Source organism: Alligator mississippiensis, chromosome 10 (genome assembly GCF_030867095.1).
Source record: "Alligator mississippiensis isolate rAllMis1 chromosome 10, rAllMis1, whole genome shotgun sequence".
NCBI classification, from domain to species: domain Eukaryota; kingdom Metazoa; phylum Chordata; order Crocodylia; family Alligatoridae; genus Alligator; species Alligator mississippiensis.
The window spans coordinates 69,954,661-69,974,387 of NC_081833.1; the positions used below are offsets into that span (position 1 = coordinate 69,954,661).

At 44.5% G+C, this 19,727-nt stretch overlaps 1 protein-coding gene across 1 annotated transcript; it reads right to left on the reverse strand.

The window, feature by feature from the left end:
* Positions 1-7,143: 7,143 nt before the first annotated feature.
* On the reverse strand, positions 7,144-12,270 carry C10H16orf46 (chromosome 10 C16orf46 homolog). The gene is made up of 2 exons (XM_019488254.2): positions 12,099-12,270; positions 7,144-8,879 (listed from the first exon to the last, which is right to left on the reverse strand). Exons 1-2 carry the CDS (start codon positions 12,225-12,227, stop codon positions 7,875-7,877), a joined length of 1,134 nt encoding a protein of 377 aa, XP_019343799.2. The 5' UTR covers positions 12,228-12,270; the 3' UTR covers positions 7,144-7,874.
* Between the last annotated feature and the right edge of the window lie 7,457 nt (positions 12,271-19,727).

A 19,727-nucleotide genomic window follows, 5' to 3' on the forward strand; every position in this document is an offset into this window, starting at 1 on the left:
CCGGCAGGTTTTTAAAACGGCTGTCAGATGCAGATGGCAGTTTATTGCAGTGAAGTGCATGGTCTTGACTACAATTTGGGCTGCTGGAAGTTACTACAAAGCTGATAAACTGTCACAGGACATTGCAAAGAAAATGGAGGGAATGAGGAAACAAAGGAAAAACTTTATAGAAAAACCTCAAATTCACTGCGAGTCCTGCGCCATGGCATCATACAGTGACGGAACAAAGATTTGCAAAAGATAGCAGATAAAAATGTAACCAAATTACCTTTTGAAATGCACATAGAAAGTGGATTTGTCATGGCTGTATGAGATCCATAAATTTAATGTTAGTCATTTGGTAAGGTAGAAGTCAAGTTTTACTCCTGTCTCCAAATTTTAGGTAGAACTAGAGATCATAGTATAAACAAAGCAAAACCTACAACCAAGAGATGCCAGAGTAACTTGCTTGTGCTGCTTTTGAACCATTTATTCATTCTCTGACCCTCTCCCCTGCTTCCCTCCCCCCACCCCGACATTTAATACTGCCCCCCCACAAACTGGATACTTTTGTGTGCAAAACACTAGCTTACACTTGTTGTTGCCCCTGGTGTACTACTGTACCGCTATCTTGTGTAGGTGCCCAGTATTCAAGGGAATAAGAACAAATAGAAGTGACTGAGTGAAGCTGTTTTGTTACTACGTGTCTGCCATGTTTGGGCTATATGTGAAACATTGTCACGCCACACTGGGGTACAGACAAGCTCTGGAACAATCTTGCACAGGTGCAAATCCAGCAGCATTAAACCTGAGACATGTTAGTACTGCATTTGTCCAGCTCAGCTGCATTTTAACCACGGCAAAACTGACTTGTATCAGTGCACAAGAAGCTGTACATTTCCAGGTGTAGCACCCCTATGAACAAGGACGCAATGCTCTGATCTCAAGAACGTGCACCCAAAGTGCTGAGAGTCTGCTGCATCTTACTGAACAAGTGCTACATTTATCGCCAGAGGGCTTTATGGTGAGGTTAAAGTAATCCTTATTGTGTATAGATGCATGCACAACTTTGCAATCTGGTTTAGTGTCTACCCTGTGAGGGCTGCCTCTTGGTTACTTGTGTAAATTGACATGAATTGTATTTAATGCAGGGTGTACATGGGAATGTTGCATTGGGTTTCACAGACTTCTGAGTGCCTCGTCTGTCAGTTCCCCCTCTTTCCTGATGGCAGCGAGAAGGTTACCAGATTTCACAAATGCTTTTAGATAGGCAGTCAGTGTTCAGCAGTTAGCTGGGAATTGAGTCTTAGGTTAAGGTATCTGAAGCTGGTTTTGAACGCTGCATATCCAAAAGAGACTGCACAGAACCACTTCCAGTGACTGTGCTGTACATGGGAGGAGTTGAATTCTGTCAGTTAAACTGGTGGAGTTATATTGGCCCAGCTGAGCAGATTTGACCCAAAGATCTGAAATCATAGACTAAACCAGAGGGCAGGTACAAAATGGTCAAGAAGGGCCAGAAACTCTAAAAGGCAGCATGGGCATTGTGATGCCTCCGACTGTTAAGGGTGGCAACAGCTGTCCTGAGACAAATATATTTTTGACCTGCTTCCTTTAGTTTCACCGTGTGTGTGGTGACTTCTGCTATTATTGAAAGCAGCCCTAACAAAGCTAGGTTTGGTATTCTGCATTCCCCATTTGCGGAAACTGCATGCTGGCAAGCTGACTGTTCTCTGTCCAAGCAAGAGAGCTAGAAACAGGTGCAGTATTTTTGTCTGATGAAAAAGCATAAAGCCAGTGAAAGTGTTTGGGGTTGACATGCAAGAATGAGGCCTCTGGGAGCCAGTGATCAAAAAGTGCTGTATGATGTTTTACTTTCCGTATGGTGGTGTTCATGTCATGATCGGTTTCCTTTTCAACTGTTTGCTTGGGTTTAGTACCAGGAACACAGGCATCTGTTTCAGTGGAAGTAGCACTGAGACTTAGATCATTACCCTGAATAGAAACCACACTGCTTTTCTCTACAGACGGGTCCAGCGGCAAAAAGGGAGCTGCCGTTGTCTGTGGTAACAAGACCAGTAATGTCTTTAAAGTAATGCATGTCAAGCTTTCATAAGGAGAACAAAGGCTTAAGCGCAGTGGACTCGTATCTTTATGTTCCGGGGATTTGTTTATTTGCTTTTCTGGTTGCCTCTTATTAAGTTCCTTTCTCAGCACATTTTTCTTTTCATCTTGGAAAGTCCAACTAGAACATGATTTGTCGATATGCCTTGCTCCCTTGGAGCCATTTGTCATAGCAACACAACTAAAAGGCTCAATGCAATACACTGGAACTTTTTCTCTTCCCAAAACAATATCTCCTACAGCACATGTAGGCAATTTGAAATTAATTTTTGATGTTTCTGTAGACTTAGTTGTCTGGACCACATCTCTGTCAGTAGCTGGCACAAGAACTATGCATGATAGGTAAGTAACTGTTTTGCTTGCCATTGGTTTTTTGGACTTGCTGTGTACTTGATGACAGGTGATAGGAACATGTTTACCCCAACTTTTTACCTGGAACACAAAAGCATATTAAATCTCCATTACTAATAGTAAAATAATTAGCCAGGTAGTTGCTAAGTGTATTATGGTATTGACATTAAAAGAGCACAATTCTTTTGAATCCTCTTTGGGATCAAGACATCCCAGATGTAGAGATGTAGATGTAGAGATGTAGACATCTTCTCTACCTCATTTAAAAAAAAAATCCCTTTCTCAGTTCTTCTGACAAGTCCAAGTTTGCAATACAGGCTATATAGCCCACTTCACTCGCGTCTTTTGGGGCAGTTATCCACAAGCATGACTATATATTCCATGGTTGTCACCTCCTGATGCCTATCCTACTCTAGTAGAAACCTCTTCCTACCACTCGCATGGATTTGACATTTTGTCAGTTTTACAAAGGCTTCAATGACCACCCTTTGTTTTATCGCGAAATCCTCACCTGTAGGAAGCTGTAGCTCACTCATGAGGAAGATTCTTGTAACTTCTCACACTTTAGGACAGTCCAAATTCACCCAGGCAGCTATAAAGTACACGTACGCATTCTGCTTGTCAGGGCAATTTCTGATTTCATCCTTACCATCCTACATCCAAAACAGTTCCACTGAAGACAGTGGGCAGAAGGAAATGGGGGGTCTTATTGTTGGTGCACAGGACATGCAAGGCTATGGATCTGGGTTCTGTTCTAGACTCCCATCACAGACTTCCAGTGTGGGACTTTGTTCAAGTCTCTTGCCCTCTGTATGGCCCAAGTTCTGCATCTGTAAAATTAATATGTCCCCATCCTATATGAGTAGTGTAAGCCTTGATTCATTATTGTTTTGAGTGCTCAGATGCCACTCAGTAATAAAATGCTTATAAAATCAGAATTTTATATTGTTCGAGGAGTAACTGATAGGCCTGCTGTCTTTGAAACATGAGGGCTGTGGGACACTATGGCTTACTACAGTGCAAAATGTTGCTGTTCATAATTATATAAGGGAGTAATTGAGTATATTAGAGCTCCGCTGAGTTGTGGTGTTATCCTGATTTTGAATTTGCACAATGGATACACAAGCAACGCATTTCCCTTTACAAACTGAAAGATGACAATCATTTTCTCTGGGTATTGAAGAACAATTATTTCCTTTTACTATTCTATTTGCCTTTCTACTCTACTTATTCTACTACTTTACTTTCTAAATACTTGTATTCATTAATATTACTTGCATTTTACTAAAGCTGCTGTTAACATGCCCAATGAAATTCTTTTGTTCCTAAATCCTAACCAAGTTAGACCTAGAAAAGTAATGAGTCCTCATATAGTGAAAACAAAGTACAAAGAAAAACTGAGACATTTGGCTCTTTTAAAACATATCTTTAAGAGTAACTTGTTAATACACCCATAAAACTTGGAACCAAACCTCAATTTTTTTACTCTACCCTCAAACTTTCCTATAATGTCAAATTGTTTACCCTATGTTGTGTCTTGACATCCAGTGAATGCTACTTTATTTAATTACTCTAGTGAACATAGATGTTTGGGTTTGCTTCCTCTTAGTTGATAAATAATACAGTAGGTCACTGTTCAGTATTCTCACTGAGGCGTGGTATTTTCTTTTGTCTGAACAATAAACAACGTCCTTCCTTTCCAAACTTGGAAATGTTAGTATTTACATCTGTCTTGTACATATGTTTCAATATTGCTAGCTAGTGAACAGCAAATAAAGTATTGTGTGAGGACTAGAAGCAGATATGTTTGAACTGTTTCACCTTTTGTACTGTTTGTTGTTTGTGAAGGATTTTATTTGATCTTAATTAATTTCTACTTCTTGCCTCGGAACAGGGTTTGTTTTGTTTTGTTTTAAAAGTAAAACATCATGTTGGAGACTAGGAGAGAGACAACTTCCCTCTGCAGCACTGCTTCGGAAACATCCTAGATCAGGGGTCATCAACCTTTCAGAGGTGTGGATTGCCAATCTCTCTGCCCTCCTCTGCTTAAGAGGTGCCACTGAAAACCATGGTGAACACCAATCAGAAACAAAAAGTTGGCAAGGGCACAGAGCAGGAGGGTTTCTTGAAGTCACCACTTTAAAGCAGCCACTTCAGATCAGCCCCCTGCATGCATGCAGGCAGCCAGGTCCAGCTCACAGCTGATGATCCCTAGACAGACTGTCCCCTGATAGATTCGTGGTCACGTAGATACCTTGTTCTGTAGTAAAATGCATCTCCTCGTTTACACAGTGGCCTATGGTATACATCGGTGGTGAGTTTCATCCTAAAGCTTTAATTAGAACCATAAAAATAAGGCAGATCACATTTTGTCTTCCCATCTAGGAAGTTTCTAAATCACCGAGCAAGTAAAGATGTAGGATAACAGTGCAAACCTGGAAGGATCTAAGGACAATTCTAGCATGAGCACTGGGGAAAAGAAAACAGACTTTGCCAAGGTCTCTATGCTGTCAAGATATAATCATGCCTATGAAACTGTTATGACAGACTTGTTGACTTTCCACTGCCTTGATTCCTAGAAACTACTAAGATAAAATGGAGCCACTGACCTCAGCTGGTCACTAGTTGAGACTTTCAAAGGCAACAAGGGCTTTTAAATGAGCAAAATGCTGAATGCTGCAGTCAACTCTGCAACAGGAGAGGTAACTTACAGTCAGATTTCTTTATAAATAACTCTTTTCTCCTCTTCCTACTCTAATATCATGGGCACCACGTAGAGAAACAGTCATATTCCTGATTCAAATTACAGCATTTGTAAACCAACCTTAGAATTCAAAGTACTTGGTTATTCTATGCAACGACATGCTGTAATAGCCATTATTTCACAGAACAGAAGGTAGGTAAAGCAGCGCTCACTTTCACGCATCTGTCTGGGCTTATATGTAAATGTCTCTCACAACTGCTCTCAGATTTCCACACTCAGTAATAAGCGGACACAGTGGAATACCTGATACTAACTGCTATATAAAATCACTTAAAGGCTTCCCACAATTCATTAAAATTTTACTGGAAAGATGAAACAAATTCCATCATCATTATTCACGTGCAAGCCCTAGTGAAATAGCTTACAAATTCTGTAAGCAGACATGACTATGGATTTTTTTTTCCCAGTAAGGTTTGCAAGATTTGAATCAGTCGTGACGCTTTCCTTCTCAATTATTTGGGGGTGATCTCACTACTCCATCCCGAACTCGTACAAAAATATTATCCGCAGAATTCTACATTCTCTATTTATCTATACCAAGGGATGCAATTTGCCTCCAGTCACTGCTCCAAGTTTTCAAACAGTGCTGTTTATTTACCATAATCACTGGACTAAAACTTAACTAGAGAAAGAAAATAATCTCAGGGTAGAGCTGAGTGCTTAGCACCGAAATTTAGTACAGTGAATTCTCCAAAGTAGGGATTAAAAATATGGGCTTTCAGTAGGTGGCACTCTTCTCTCCGAACTAACAATGCTTTATTGTTTCAAGTGCTATCTTGTAGATCTGAGAGGTCAAACTGAAGGCCTAACCATATTACAAAGCAGTGATGGCTTTCTTCATGTCGCAATAAAAAAAAAAAAAAATCTTTTTTTACTAAGAGTTTCTGAAACCATTTACTCTTCTCTGGCTATAAAGGTGAGTGAAGTATTTAAGCTGTATTAGATCAGTGGTTCCCAACTTTTTTTATATTACGGACCAGCAAACTCACTCAAAGAACTTGGTGGACCGGGTATAGAAACAATTTAACTTTGCATATTTAAACCTGCAAATTATTTAAATATGTAAATTTGTAAATATTTAAACTTGTACCCGGGTGTGGGTTGGGGCACCGCAGCCGTAGGTACCGAGACTGCAGGGGAGGGGGCTACACAGGCGGTGGCCTGCGGGGACTCAGCTGGGGCTGTCTGGGAAGAAGGGGCTCTACTACCTTCCTTAGGAGCAAGCAGCAGAGCCGCCTCACGGGCATTTTCCCCACCTGCATGGCCCCGCTCCCAGCCATGGGCAGGGTTGGGGTGGGGGTCCTGCCCGGCCTGCCCTGGTGCAGGCTCGAGCACCTGCTGCGTGAGCAGCGCCTTGCTAGGTGCAGCTACGGCAGCGGGAATGGGACGGAGCTGGCCATTTCCCTCCCGGGGCTGCCCTACCGCCCGGTTTTAACCCTGCACGTGGCTGCCAGTAATGGAAGCTGCTCACCCAGGTGGACAGACGGGGGTCCGAGTGAGGGATGCATGCCACAGCCCGGCAGCCAACCCTTCATGGCCTGATGGTTGGAAACCTCTGCATTAAATGGTTACTATGAAGATATTTGTAAACTGGTTTGGGAGTAAAAGAATTAAATAAATGTGACAGTACCAGTCAATAGCTAGACCTTCTTAAATCTAGTAGTTGCTGATCCTAGTCTTTGGCATAAAAATAAAACGCTTTCTATTCAGAATTTTGAATGGTATTATTTTTATCCTATTGCTTTCAAGATAGTATCAAATGCATCAAAATAGGGAGAAAATTACATGGCACAAAATCTGATTTGTAGACTGAGGAACATGTGGTAATGTGCATGTGAAAAAGCATTTAATCTAAACTGCCATACTTTGTGAATGCAAAGTTACTTTAAATTATAGCAGCAAATTAAAATCAAACTAAAACACTGTTCACTTAACAGACAGACAAAACTTTATCTAAAAATCCCTGTTCACTAAAAAAAAATCAAGGGTTACATGCTAGTCAAATGTGGAGGGAAGCAAAGAAACAAGGAGAAAATCTTAAATCATACTTAAAACCAAATGAAAACAAAAAGTGGTAAATAACTGATCACTTGGTCATGGCACTATAGTAAAGCTGCTGTTCTCCAGGTCAGTTGAGGACTATTTCTAATGCATTTTTTTCAGCTCCAGTTCAGCAAAGTGCTTGTACAAATGCTTCAGGCCTATGGAACTCAACAGAACTTAATCCTGTGCTTAAATTAAAACCACTCTTAAACGTCTTGCTTCCTAGACATGGCCTTAGGAATGTACTTGAAGTTAAGCTTAGGTGCTCAGCTGGATCAGCTACCAAAATTCCACCCAAGATCATACCACACAAGGGCTGCATCCAAATTAGGAAGCTGCATTTCAGCCACCTCCAGAACAAAGGAGTCTTCTGCAGGTATCATACTGCACAGTATACAGTCAGACAGATCTTTAACCTGTTAACTGAAAAGTAAATCTATTTGAAAGTAAAGGATAGTGTTATAAACTGACACACCAATAACACCTACAAAATTCACAAATAGTTGTGCTCAGAAGCAGAATTTAGTGTGTATCTTCAATTTTTTTCTCATACAATGAGCCCAACAAATACAAAAAGAAAAAAAAAAGGCATGGAATTACAATATAAAAAACGTTAGGTCAGTTTAGAAGACAGTGCAGTTAGTGTAACGTGGCTGACCGTTAAGGAGGGCAACAGTCCAGAAAGCAGTGAGAGCTCCTGTATCTTTGATTCACTTCCTTGCTTGGCCTCGGGATTTCTGCTTCTGATGTTGCTGGTGAAAGGGCTCCTGACTGTCTCCTGTTTTGTGTACTGCATGCTGGCAAGATTACAGTTTTTTTTTAAAGTGACAGAATTAGAGGTGGTTGCTGTCTTTTTATCTGGCAAAAGAGCACAATGCCAGTGCAAAAGCTCAGGGTCCCCTTGCAGAAAGGAGGCCTTTGGCAGGCTTGGGACAAAGGATGATTCATTCATTTTCATTTTCTCCTTCACTGTTGTGCTCACAACATCGATTTCTTTTTCCCTCCTTTGCTCTGTTTGAGATTCATGACCCTCAGAAGAAGTCTCTTCTGAAGTACCATAGAGCATTTTTGTCTGGGAGAAGACTGCTTTATTCTTCTTTAAAGAAGCATCTGGGTTATTCTTGGGAGTAGCATCTTTCACTGGTGGCAAAACTAGCGATGGCTTTAACAAAGACTCGGCGTTATCAGTGTCAGGCACGCTAGGCTCATTGCTTTTCCTATCTTTATGTTTCAATGTTTCTAGGTGCCATATGCTGAATTCCTTTATTGGCAAACTTTTCTTTTCACCCTGGAAGGCCTGAGGGGAGTGAAACTTGCCATTACAAATTTCTCTCTTAATACCATCTGTGATAGGACCGCAGATGGCCTCACTTGAATGGACTGGAACCTCTTCCTTTTCTGACACAGTCTCCTCTGTAGTACATGTACTGAACTTGCTGTTAGGTTTTGATTGTTCTTTTGCAGGCTTGGTTTCTAGGACCAAACTTTTTTCAGCAGTTTGCATCATATCTAAGCAAATCAGGCAATTGTTGTTGACAGCTTCACTTGCCCTGGATTTCTTGACTTTCTTTTGCAGCTGAAGGCAGGCAAATGGAGCAGCTTTACCCCAGCCTTGCACCTGGCAACAGAGAAGTACATTAAGTCTAACTTAGTTAGATACTTCACAAAAAAGGAAATGAAAGATGTATGAATCATTGCTTGTATCTAACACCACTCATGCTATTCAAGTTTTTACAGTAGAACAAAAAAAACAGGTTATTTTGTGGTTTTGGAAGTCCCATTTAAGGTGTACTCCAAGAAGTCTTAAACTGGCTAGGTTTTCATGACTGTCTTGCTTGCAATGGTAGTCTACCTAGAGGCTGATTCTGAAAGCCTGACAGCAAATAAACCTAAGATAATAACAAATCAAATTATGTTATCTCTAAAAGGGAGAAGTCCTCTCCCTCTGCTGTGGATTTGATTTGGGTTGTATCACCTTTCCTTAACTCCTCCAACCAAGGGTATAAAAGAAAACTGAACTATACCAGTTTATATAACTAAGAGAAATAATTAAAACACCACTTTAAAATGGAAGGCATTGCCTCCACTAAAAAAAAATAAAATAAAATAATTATGGACTCTGCTGACCAAGTAAATCAAAGCCAAGTAAAATCTACTTGGATGTAGATCTCTTGTAGATCTAGAAGAGCATTTGCTCACCTGGTATTGAATGATGCTTAAAGGTAATAACCCCATTTGGCAAGTGACTAAGTGCAACAGATTTCTCTACAGAACTTTATACCAGCAACCTACATCTCCACAGTGAATTTTATACAACTTACACGGACTCGTACCACTATTGAAAGAATAACTATACACCAAAGGTGTAAACTTAAGACAAAAAAAGGACAGAATACAGCCAGAAATAAGTGATTATGCAACCAGTCTGGGAAAAGAGAAAAGTTAAGCTACTTTGTTGCACAGTCCAGAACACAAGAAAGGGAACGATTTCCCCACATTTATTAAGGGAAAACATTAAAAAAAAAAACAATGACTGGAAAGGAATGAGGGAAAATAAAGTACTGATATACAGTTAAATGCTACTAAATCATCATAATAGAAGCTAGCAATAACTGGTCACAAGGAATTGTTCCATGGGCAATGGCGAAGCCCTGCGCTTGGTGTCTAACAGAAATCTGATCCCCGCGTCCCATGTGTTCATGTCAGTATTTTGTACCTGAATAAATTCCCTCTATATTATAAATCTAAGAACTGTGGGGTGGTTATTAAAAATGAATGTTAAATACAAAATTCTGTGCCAGAACTAAAACCCAAGCATATAGGAATATATTTCTGAACATAAATGAATCCCAGTTAAATGCCTTTTTTTTTCCCTCCTATGTCCACCTGAATCCTCTGGAAGAAATAAAGGTCCCATTCTCACAATACTGCCTATATAAGCCTTTTATTCCTATAATTATCAATGTATTTATTTTTCAAGTAGTCAGTTTGCTATTTCTATTGGGGTGCAGACTGGCAACTTCTTATAGTTAAGTCTATGTATGCTTTATCTGGAAACCAATGGGAAAAAATTGCTATAGTAAAACTTAAGGTTTAAAATCCTGAAAAGATGGAGAGAGAATAAACTCAAAAAGATGCACTTTAAAGACTTAAAATATTTAGGTCTCAATTATATCAAAGATGTGGTTAGTCATGAATAAGGCAGGGTAGAGAGTTGCAACTTAGACTAATTCAGAGGTGCATAAATTTTGTACGCAACAACTCACTTTTGTAAGAACCTAGGCTGCACGTGTCTACTGAAATCAAGTAATCAAAAACAAACACAACTGAAAAGAACACACGTTCTGTACGGCAAAGATTATTTTGTATCCTTACTGTGCTATAAAGTGTTTCGTTCCAATATCTGTGAAACCTGGTCGACTAGTGGTTTTTAACTATGAAAACAGGTTTTTCTACTTGGAAAGGTCTATCCTACAAGCAGCTGTTGACACCAGTTAGAAGACTGCACTACTGAGAAAATCTAGCAATTTAATACTAGGAATCTTGAATATATTTGCCTTTCAATTTTAAAATGTATAGAAATAATTGACCATGGTTGTCTTAGAAGCTTCTAAATCACTGTATAATGGCAAGGCACAAACCCCTATAATATCTTCTAATTATCTATTATTAGTACAGTTTGGTTCAGCTGTTACTGTTACTGTAGGAGAGAAAATATCTTGAGGTTTTTAAGATGTTTTTGGTATTACATAGACCTGTGCCATAGTGCAGTGCCACGTGAAAGCCGTGTGCCTGGCGCAGCTCAGGTGGCCACCACGCTGATTGTGACAGTGCGATCGGCCGCTGCTGGGGCTGTGGCTATTTTTGTGCCCTTGCCCCCCTGCAAATGCAGCACCCAGGGCTGCTGCCCCAGTCACCACCTGCTTCCCCTCCCTCCCCCCCTTACACTAGTAGTGCCAAATGTAGAAATGGTAACTGCAGAGCTCCTTTACCAAAGCTGGAAACGTAAGGGAAAATGATCAGTCCTGAAAACAAAAATGGCAAATGACCAGCTCTCCAAAGCTTTTTATTCTTAACGGCTTCAGAGGAGCACCTGCCACTTCCTTCTATTGTAAAAGCTAATTTCTGATTAGTAGATTTCGGTTCTTTTGTACAGATTGATCTTGATGTTTCATTCTGCTACCCAAAGTGTTCAGTGAAGGGTTTGTCGTCCTTTCTTTCCTCTTGTTCTCCCCTCTCTGCAGCTAGAACAAGACATCTCATCCGAAATCATAACCAGCATCTCCGAAACGTTTTCCCCTTAATTAGCATCCTTGATCCACTTACTTAAATGTTATCTTTCCTTTGCTGCCAGGGGCCGTCCAGGCCAGATGGTAATGCAATGGGATTTGAAAAACGTTACCCCAATCCCAAAAACCACGCCATCTGCCACGCCACAAGTTCAGGATCTGCAGTTGTGGGATCTGGGATAAAAGTCCTCTGACCATGTTGTCTGCCCAGGATCTTAAAAGTGGTGTGCACAGGGTGGGGGGATCTTTGAAGCTGCATTGTACAGCCTTAACTCTGCCCCCCCCCCCCCAGCACGGGTCAGGTTAAGGCTCCACGGTGCAGCTACAACGCCGCTTCGGCCCGCCACACGAAAGCAGCAGCATACGAACCCGCCACAACGGTGCTCAACATGAAATGTCGGGACATTACATGCGAGACGTTGTCGTAGCTGGTTCCCCACTGCGTGGCGCAGGACATGACAGCATGTCCATGTCGTTGACACCATGAATACAACATATGTGTGTGTGTGGGGGGGGGGGACCCGATCCCGGCCCCCAGGGCCACTCACCGCCGCGGCCCAGCCGGCAACGAGCCCCCGCTCCCAGCCCGCCGCGTCCTGCAGCCGCCGCCGCTCGCTGTCGGCCAGCAGCGCCCGCACGTGGCCCCGCTCGCGCTCGCCGCCGCAGCGCGCCGCCATGGCCCGGCCCGGCCCGGCCCGGCCTCCGCCCCGGGCGGCCTCGCCCGTCACCCGGGCAACGGGCCGCCGCCAGGGGCGGGGCAAGCAGCGGAAGTGACGCGCGATCGGCGTGCGCACGCGACACAAATGGGGCGGGGCTGGGTGGGGCTAAGAGCGCGGGGCGGGGCCAGGAGAACGGGGGGTAGGAGAAGCGGAAAGTAGGGTCGCAGATCGGGCGCAGAAAGCAAAAGCAAGAGATTGGGGAGGGGACCAGTGGAGTGGGGCTCGGAGCAGAAAGCAGAGCAGTGCATCAGGCAGGGAGGAGAAAGTAGGGCAGTGGAATGGGTCAGGTCAGGCAGGGAGCAGAAAGCAGAGCTGTGGATCAGGCAGGGAGCAGAAAGCAGCGGTTGGAACGGAGCGGGAAGCGGAGCAGCAGAACGGGCAGGGAGCATGGAGCGGAAGGCAGAGCAGCAGGTCAGGCGAGGGGACGGCATTGGTGTGACGCAGGGGGTGGTTAATTTGCAGCAGGCCTGGCACATCGGGTGGGCCTGCTGTTCTGTGGTCTGAAGATGGGGAGGTAAGGCCGGTTCCCGGAAGACGGCCGGCAGGACGGCGCAGACACTCGCAGGTGCGAAGCCCGTGTTCAGGGTGTGCTCCGAGCAGGCGGAAAGCCGGGCTGGCTGTTCTCCCTCCGTCTGCGTGGAAACCTGCGCTGCACCTGTTTGTAGTAAAGATCTCACTGCTGTTAACACTTTTTCAAGCAAGTTGGTCCTTCCTCAGGCAAACGGCACTTGTGAAATCAGTGGAGCTGCTTGCATGAATAAAGATACACGAGACCGGGCCTAGTCTTTTTGTTCTCAGTTTTTCTTTTCTCTGTTGGCCCCTTGACGAACATTGTATTTTTATTTATCTCTTCTGAACTCTGAAGCTGATCACTTAGAGCAACAAAGATGGTTGGTTGGTGCTTAATTGAACTGTGCAGGCTGCATTATGAGAAGCAGTAGGTTAAATTCAACATGACATAAGCTGAGGTCAACTCTAACAAGAAAAGACGATTCTAAAGCTTCTTGGCTTATTTGGATCCTTTAAAAATAATCTGTCTCATCTCTGTTTAGAGGATAGTATCCCTCCTATCGGGGGAAACTTACTCTTCTACATTTAAGATCACGTGTCCTCACTACAGCAGTATGACTCATGCAGCCTGTATCTGTTGATCAATAGGACTGCATGAAGTGGTGAGATCAGGATGTCGTGCGATGAGGAGGATGGACATAGCAGTCCTTGAATTGGATATTCAGGGTTTTTACTAATTTGATGACAGCTTCAACGTACACTAGTTTAGTGATTTTTAGAAATGTGTAGAGGTGAAGTCTATCATGTTGATCAGGGGTGACCAACCTGCAATACATGTCTCACAGCTGACACAGGCAGCCCCTGTGTGGCACACAGCAGGCTGGGGAAGGAGCAAGGAATGTGGGGACAGACAGGGCATGGATTAGAAAGCAGAGCACCGGATTGGGCAGGGAGCATGGGGCACGGAGAAGCAAGCAAAACAACAGATTAAGCAGGGGAAAGGTATTGGAGTGGCATGCGTGGCACACTTGCCAAAAAGGTTGGCCCTACTACTAGACAGAGTTCTTAGACACCGGCATAGGGGCATCCCTGTCTCACTTTCCTCCCAGTTTCATCTACAATTCTGGAACTCCCCAGGTGCATCTATACATTCATTAATGCGCTTTTGCCTCTGAGCATTAAGTTTTGTACCTCTAATATGAGATACTACATAAAGGCACATTAGGCTGCCTTAATGCATTGGAGCAAAAGTGAACACCTTTTCAGTGATGCTTAATGCTCAGTTGACTAATTCTACTGCACATTAGTATATTAGTGCTGTTTCTGCCCTGACGCTTTAATGCTCAGTAGAACAGGCACGTTAAAGCCCCCTGAGACCTACTAGTAATCCAGGTACTTCCGCTCCTCTTATTTACACAGTAATATAGCAATAGAGTAAAACAGGTTTTAAAGAGAATGCTCTAATAGATAATGCAAGAAGAGGACTAATGAGAAGGTTTTGGTTTTAATTGTTACTTTAATGCCAATGAAAAGTGGCACAGCACTGGATACATGTCTGTTCTCTTGGGAATCCTAGTGAACACAACAGATGAAAATAGACTCTACAACTTAACAAACCATTTTCAGAATTTTGCAAGTGGCCTCTTTCAGTCGAGCCTTTTTCAAACTGATTGTCTGTTAAGCTGCTGTTTTCCAATAAAAAAAGGTACTGAATATTTCTCTTGGGGATGTGGGGGGGAGAATGTCAAGATCTAGTCTAATGATTTCATAATGAGCTGGCTGACACTGTCACTAGAAGAGTGCCCTGGTTCACATCCTAAATACATCATGTAAAAAAAAACAACCCCACACTTTCAACAGTAGGTGACCTTCATAACATCCTTCAGACAGTAATACAGACTGAACGTCTCCAGGCAAACAACATTAGACTTTCAAACCTAACCGTTCTGTTCATGAGCAAGTCAGGGTTGGCATAGCTTTATGGATGCTTACAGACTCAGACTAATGTGTCTATAGCAGGATGTAATTGTGCAGCTTCTGTATGTGCAATACAGCTTGCACACTTCGAAGAAATTGCATATCTGTGTGTACATGTTTATTCTAGTCAAGACTGCAAGAACTGCCTGTTCAGGCTAAAATTACCTGACACTTCCCATTATCCAACCCTATTTTCAGTAGCTTACAACTTTGTCAGTCCTGTTTTCCACATCAGGGTGTCTCTCAAGCTGATTTCCATACACCTTTCCCTCCCGCCTCCCCCACCCCCCCGGCCAAAGTTTCAGCCAAAACAAAATTAATCTGGTATACAGCTGGCACAAACATTTTGATGCCCTTTTCTTTAACAGCCCCATGCTATGGAGTAAGGTTTTTAAATGTAATAAAGGCTATGTGTTTTGCTGCACCTCTGGTAAGTTGACGTCTTTGAAAAATTGAGGTTGTGCTCAGACAAACTTGTATTTTACCAGTCGCAGTCTCTCTAAATTCCCTCCAGAGCGTGCTGTAGCCTAGATCTGAGGACTTTCTCTGCTATCGCAACCTTAGCCCACTGTCGGGTCCTGACAACAAGAAGTTAAAAAATGGAAACTATATCTCCTGTGCTAGCAGTGACCCCATGTTGAGCAAAAACAGTATTGGGGCGGAGGGTTGCATGATAAAAGGCACTGTACATGAGCTGGACTGGAAGTAGACAGGAAGTGGATTCAGTGGGGGCAGGGTAATAGGGGAACAGGAACCAGAGGATGTAGCAATGTGGGACCTAGGCACCTAAGTCTTTTTGTAGACTTAGCTCATGTGTCCTGTGTGCTGTGCACTATTTAATCTGAATCTGATGTTCTTCTGCAAGAGGTAGAATGGCACTCCATCCCAAGTGTTTTGTTCTGCTATTGTAACTCCCACATCTGCATGTCCATACTGGTAATGCCCTTTTTGCTCCCTCTAAATGAAGCTCCATCTGAGGTTCCACCTGAAGATAAGTAAAGGGCTAAGGATTTTTAAGGCATATTGCCTTGGCAGCTTTGCCACTAAGAGGATTTTGTTTCAGTAAGTGTCTGTTAGCATCTCACATTGCTATGACCTGGTTGACTGAGGGCTGTTTGTATTTATCTTTGGTTTTTTGCTCTCTTTGGAAGCACTAATTTTCCATGACTTTTATTGGCTTAAGTCTTCACTGCCCCCTGAATAAAGGATGGGCCAGAGTTGTGAGTGATAATCAACCAACAGTAGGGAATGAAGGAGAGTGGCTTGCTCTGTGCAGTGTCACTGACAGTTAAGGCCCAACATGCAGGTCTTGGGGAGTTCAGCCATGAGCAGTAATATTACAAAATGGTAAGGCAAGAAGAGAAGTTAGGCAACCAAATTACCAGAAGGGAGAAGTTCAGATACACCCTTGTTGTGCAAAGTCCTGCAGGATCTTTAACAACCCCAAATGGCCACATCGCCTTCATATCTCCTGAAAGCATCTCCAGAAAAAAAGTCCAACAGTTCACAGCATAGTGAGACTGCTTCAAAGAAAAGAGCGCTTGCTAAATCAGAGCTTCTTCCACCTTTCCCTTTGGGTTTCCCATGCAAGTAGTGAACAAGATGAACACTTCATGGCCATTTATTTTTCAGAGTATTTAACAACTCTCATGAGTGTATTTTAACAAATTAAATAATTCAGAGAATCGTAGAGAAGTCAGGCTGGAGAGGACCTCCAGAGGTCATCTAGTCCAGCCCCCTGCCTGAGGCAGGATCATCCCTATCCAAACCACCCTACACAATCCATAATCTAAACTCTACATTAAAGACTACAGTCAATCCTGACACAACACAGACCTAACACACCCTAACCTGCCACGGGTAAAGCAGGGGAACCACAGCAGCCAATGTCCTGCTTCTATGAAATGTCGCCATGTCCCCCACTACAGAGGAAGGCAAACCTCCCCCAATCCATACCAATCTGAGCATGGGGTAAAATTCCTTCCCAACGACAAATATGGCAATTGGTCTGACCCTGAGTGGCAAGACCCTCTAGCCAGGAACCTCCAGCTTCGGTCCCACCAGAAGCATTGGCACACCCCAGTCACCATTCCCAGTCTGGGCTGCGGCCAAAACACAATGCCTCTGGGAGAGACTTAAAAACTCTCTGACATGTAGCAGAAAGGGAGGGTGGGGGCAAGCAGCATTGCTCAGAAGCCTGGGAAATCCCCATAGTAGAGCAAAGCCATCCCTATGCTTAGATCATCCCCAACCAGTGGCTGTCCTGTCCAACCTGCATGACGAATAGATCCAAGGAGGTGATACTTCCCCTCTATCGGGCTCTGGTCAGACCGCAGTTGGAGTACTGCATGCAATTCTGGACACCGCACTTCAAAAGGGATGCGGATAACCTGGAGAGGGTCCAGAGAAGGGCCACTCGTATGGTTAAGGGCTTGCAGGCCAAGCCCTATGAGGAGAGACTAGAGAAACTGGACCTTTTCAGCCTCCGCAAGAGAAGGTTGAGAGGCGACCTTGTGGCTGCCTATAAGTTCATCATGGGGGCACAGAAGGGAATTGGTGAGGATTTATTCACCAAGGCGCCCCCGGGGGTTACAAGAAATAATGGCCACAAGCTAGCAGAGAGCAGATTTAGACTGGACATTAGGAAGAACTTCTTCACAGTTCGAGTGGCCAGGGTCTGGAACGGGCTCCCAAGGGAGGTGGTGCTCTCCCCTACCCTGGGGGTCTTCAAGAGGAGGTTGGATATGCATCTAGCTGGGGTCATCTAGACCCAGCACGCTTTCCTGGCTATGCAGGGGGTCAGACTCGATGATCTATTGAGGTCCCTTCCAGCCCTAACATCTATGAATCTATGAATCTATGAACCTCTTCTTGAACACCTCCAGTGGTGAAGAGTCCACTGCTTCCCTAGGCAGTATGTTCCACTTGAACTTAAAGTGACTGAAAGGCAAAACTGTTTGAAATACTGAGAAAAATGCAAGACTGGAAAAGAAGAGACTCTCTGGGTGCAGACAGAAGTTACATTTGTCGTGCAATCAGCCCCTCAAAAGCACTCTACAGCCGTGCCCTTACAGAAGTGCGCAGCTGCTGAGTGCTTTCGAAGTACCCAATCGCGGGACAGTCTCATGACATGAGGATTCGGATATAGGCACTCCAAAGCAGAGCACCTTCACTAACTTCTCAGTGCCTGGCGGCTCCGGATGCAGTCTTCAAAATGGGAGGGGGAGAAGGGAGTTCTGCTAGGGTTTGCCAGGCCTGTGCTGGAGGGTGGGGTGGGTGCATAGAAAGTGGGGAGGGGGCTCCGATCCACCCGTCCCAGTGCAGGCCGGGCAAACCCCAGACAACTCCCTTCCCTCCCTCCCTCCCTCCCTCCCATTCTGAAGACCACACCAGAGCTGATGGGGGAAGGAGGGCAGAGCAGCTGCAGACATGCAGCTCGATCCCCCAACCCCCAGGACCCAACAGCAAGTTTTGCAAAGTGCCGGGAGTCACAGCCCTTAATGACACACAAGTATTAGTAAATAAGTAAATGTCTGGCTTAGAGTGTAGGCAGACAAGGTTCTCTGGGTGAATAATATCTTTTATTAGACCAACTTAAATAGCTGGAACACAATTATTAAGCAAGCTTTCGGGTTCAAAAACCCTTCGTCAGGTTAGACCAACACAGCTACAACCTACACCCCTGGCTTACAACAGTTGTTTTCAACCTTTTTTTCATTTGCAGTCCCCTAAAAATTTTTGAATGAAGGTGCGGACCCCTTTGAATTGTGTGTGGGTATTCACACACTTTTGATTAATCGTAGTCATCTTTTGCAGACCCCTGTGACAGTCTGTGGACCCCCCGGGGGACCGCAGGTTGCAAACCACTGGTTTGGAAGATAAAACGCATCAATAAAAATGATTCGTTGAATCAGTGGGGTGATATCAAAGTGCACTGAGCACGTATCAAAGCCGTTCATGGCTTTTCTCTGAAATACAGGGGAGGACGGGGCCAGCAGGCTTGCTCACAAGGCAGGAGGAGGAAAGGAGGCAGCTGCAGCTTGGCTGTTCGTGCTCGCACCGCTGCACTCCCAGATCATCGCGACTGCTTCAACCCCCCAAATTACAGCCATCCTAAAACGGTCAGAGCAGATTGTCAGTCATTCTTGGCCAGTCTCCTGTGTCCCAGTGGGTCGAGGGCCAGCGAGTGCTGCCCAGCTCGGTGCCCCCTCCGTGCGCTCTGGAAGAACCGATGACCCTCCCTCCTTTCCCCGTTTTATTTGTCCCAAGGAATCAGTCGTTACCTCCTCAGTGGTCTCCTTAAGGAAGCTCAGAGCATTACTTGGGGGGCCTGGACCCCACTTTCTCAATGGCTTAACAAACAGACCTGCCCTGGTGCCCCCCGCGCCACACTCCTTTGGAGCCCGTGGCCCCCACTCCCCTCTCTCTCGAGTCATCCCCAAAATCAACTGCCATGTATCCAGCAGCCCCCTCGCAACGGGGGAGCCCACAGGGACCCCAGGCCTCAAACACCCCAGAGCGGGGCGAGCCTTGTCCCACGGGACAAGGGCAGACGGAGCCTGTAGGCCGGCAGTGCCCGGGGCCGCCCGGCTGGGGTCTGTGGGCCGGGAGCGGCCGTGCTGAGGAAACGGGGCCACAGAGCGTCCTGCTGGGAAAATGGGACCATGGATGGGGCCCGCTGAGGAAAACCGACACATGTGGGGTCCTGCTGAGGAAATGGAGACATATATGGGGTTGTGCTGAGGAAAACTGGCATAAATAGAGCCGTGCTGAGGGAATGGGGACATAAATGGGGCCCTGCTGAGGAAAACTGACAGAAATGGGGTCATAAATGGGGTCCTGCTGAAGTAATGGGAACACAAATGTGGTCCTGCTGAGGAAAACTGGCACAAATGGGGTTATGCTGAGGAAATGGGAACGTGTATGGGGTCGTGCTGAGGAAAACTGACAGTAATGGGGTCGTGCTGCAGA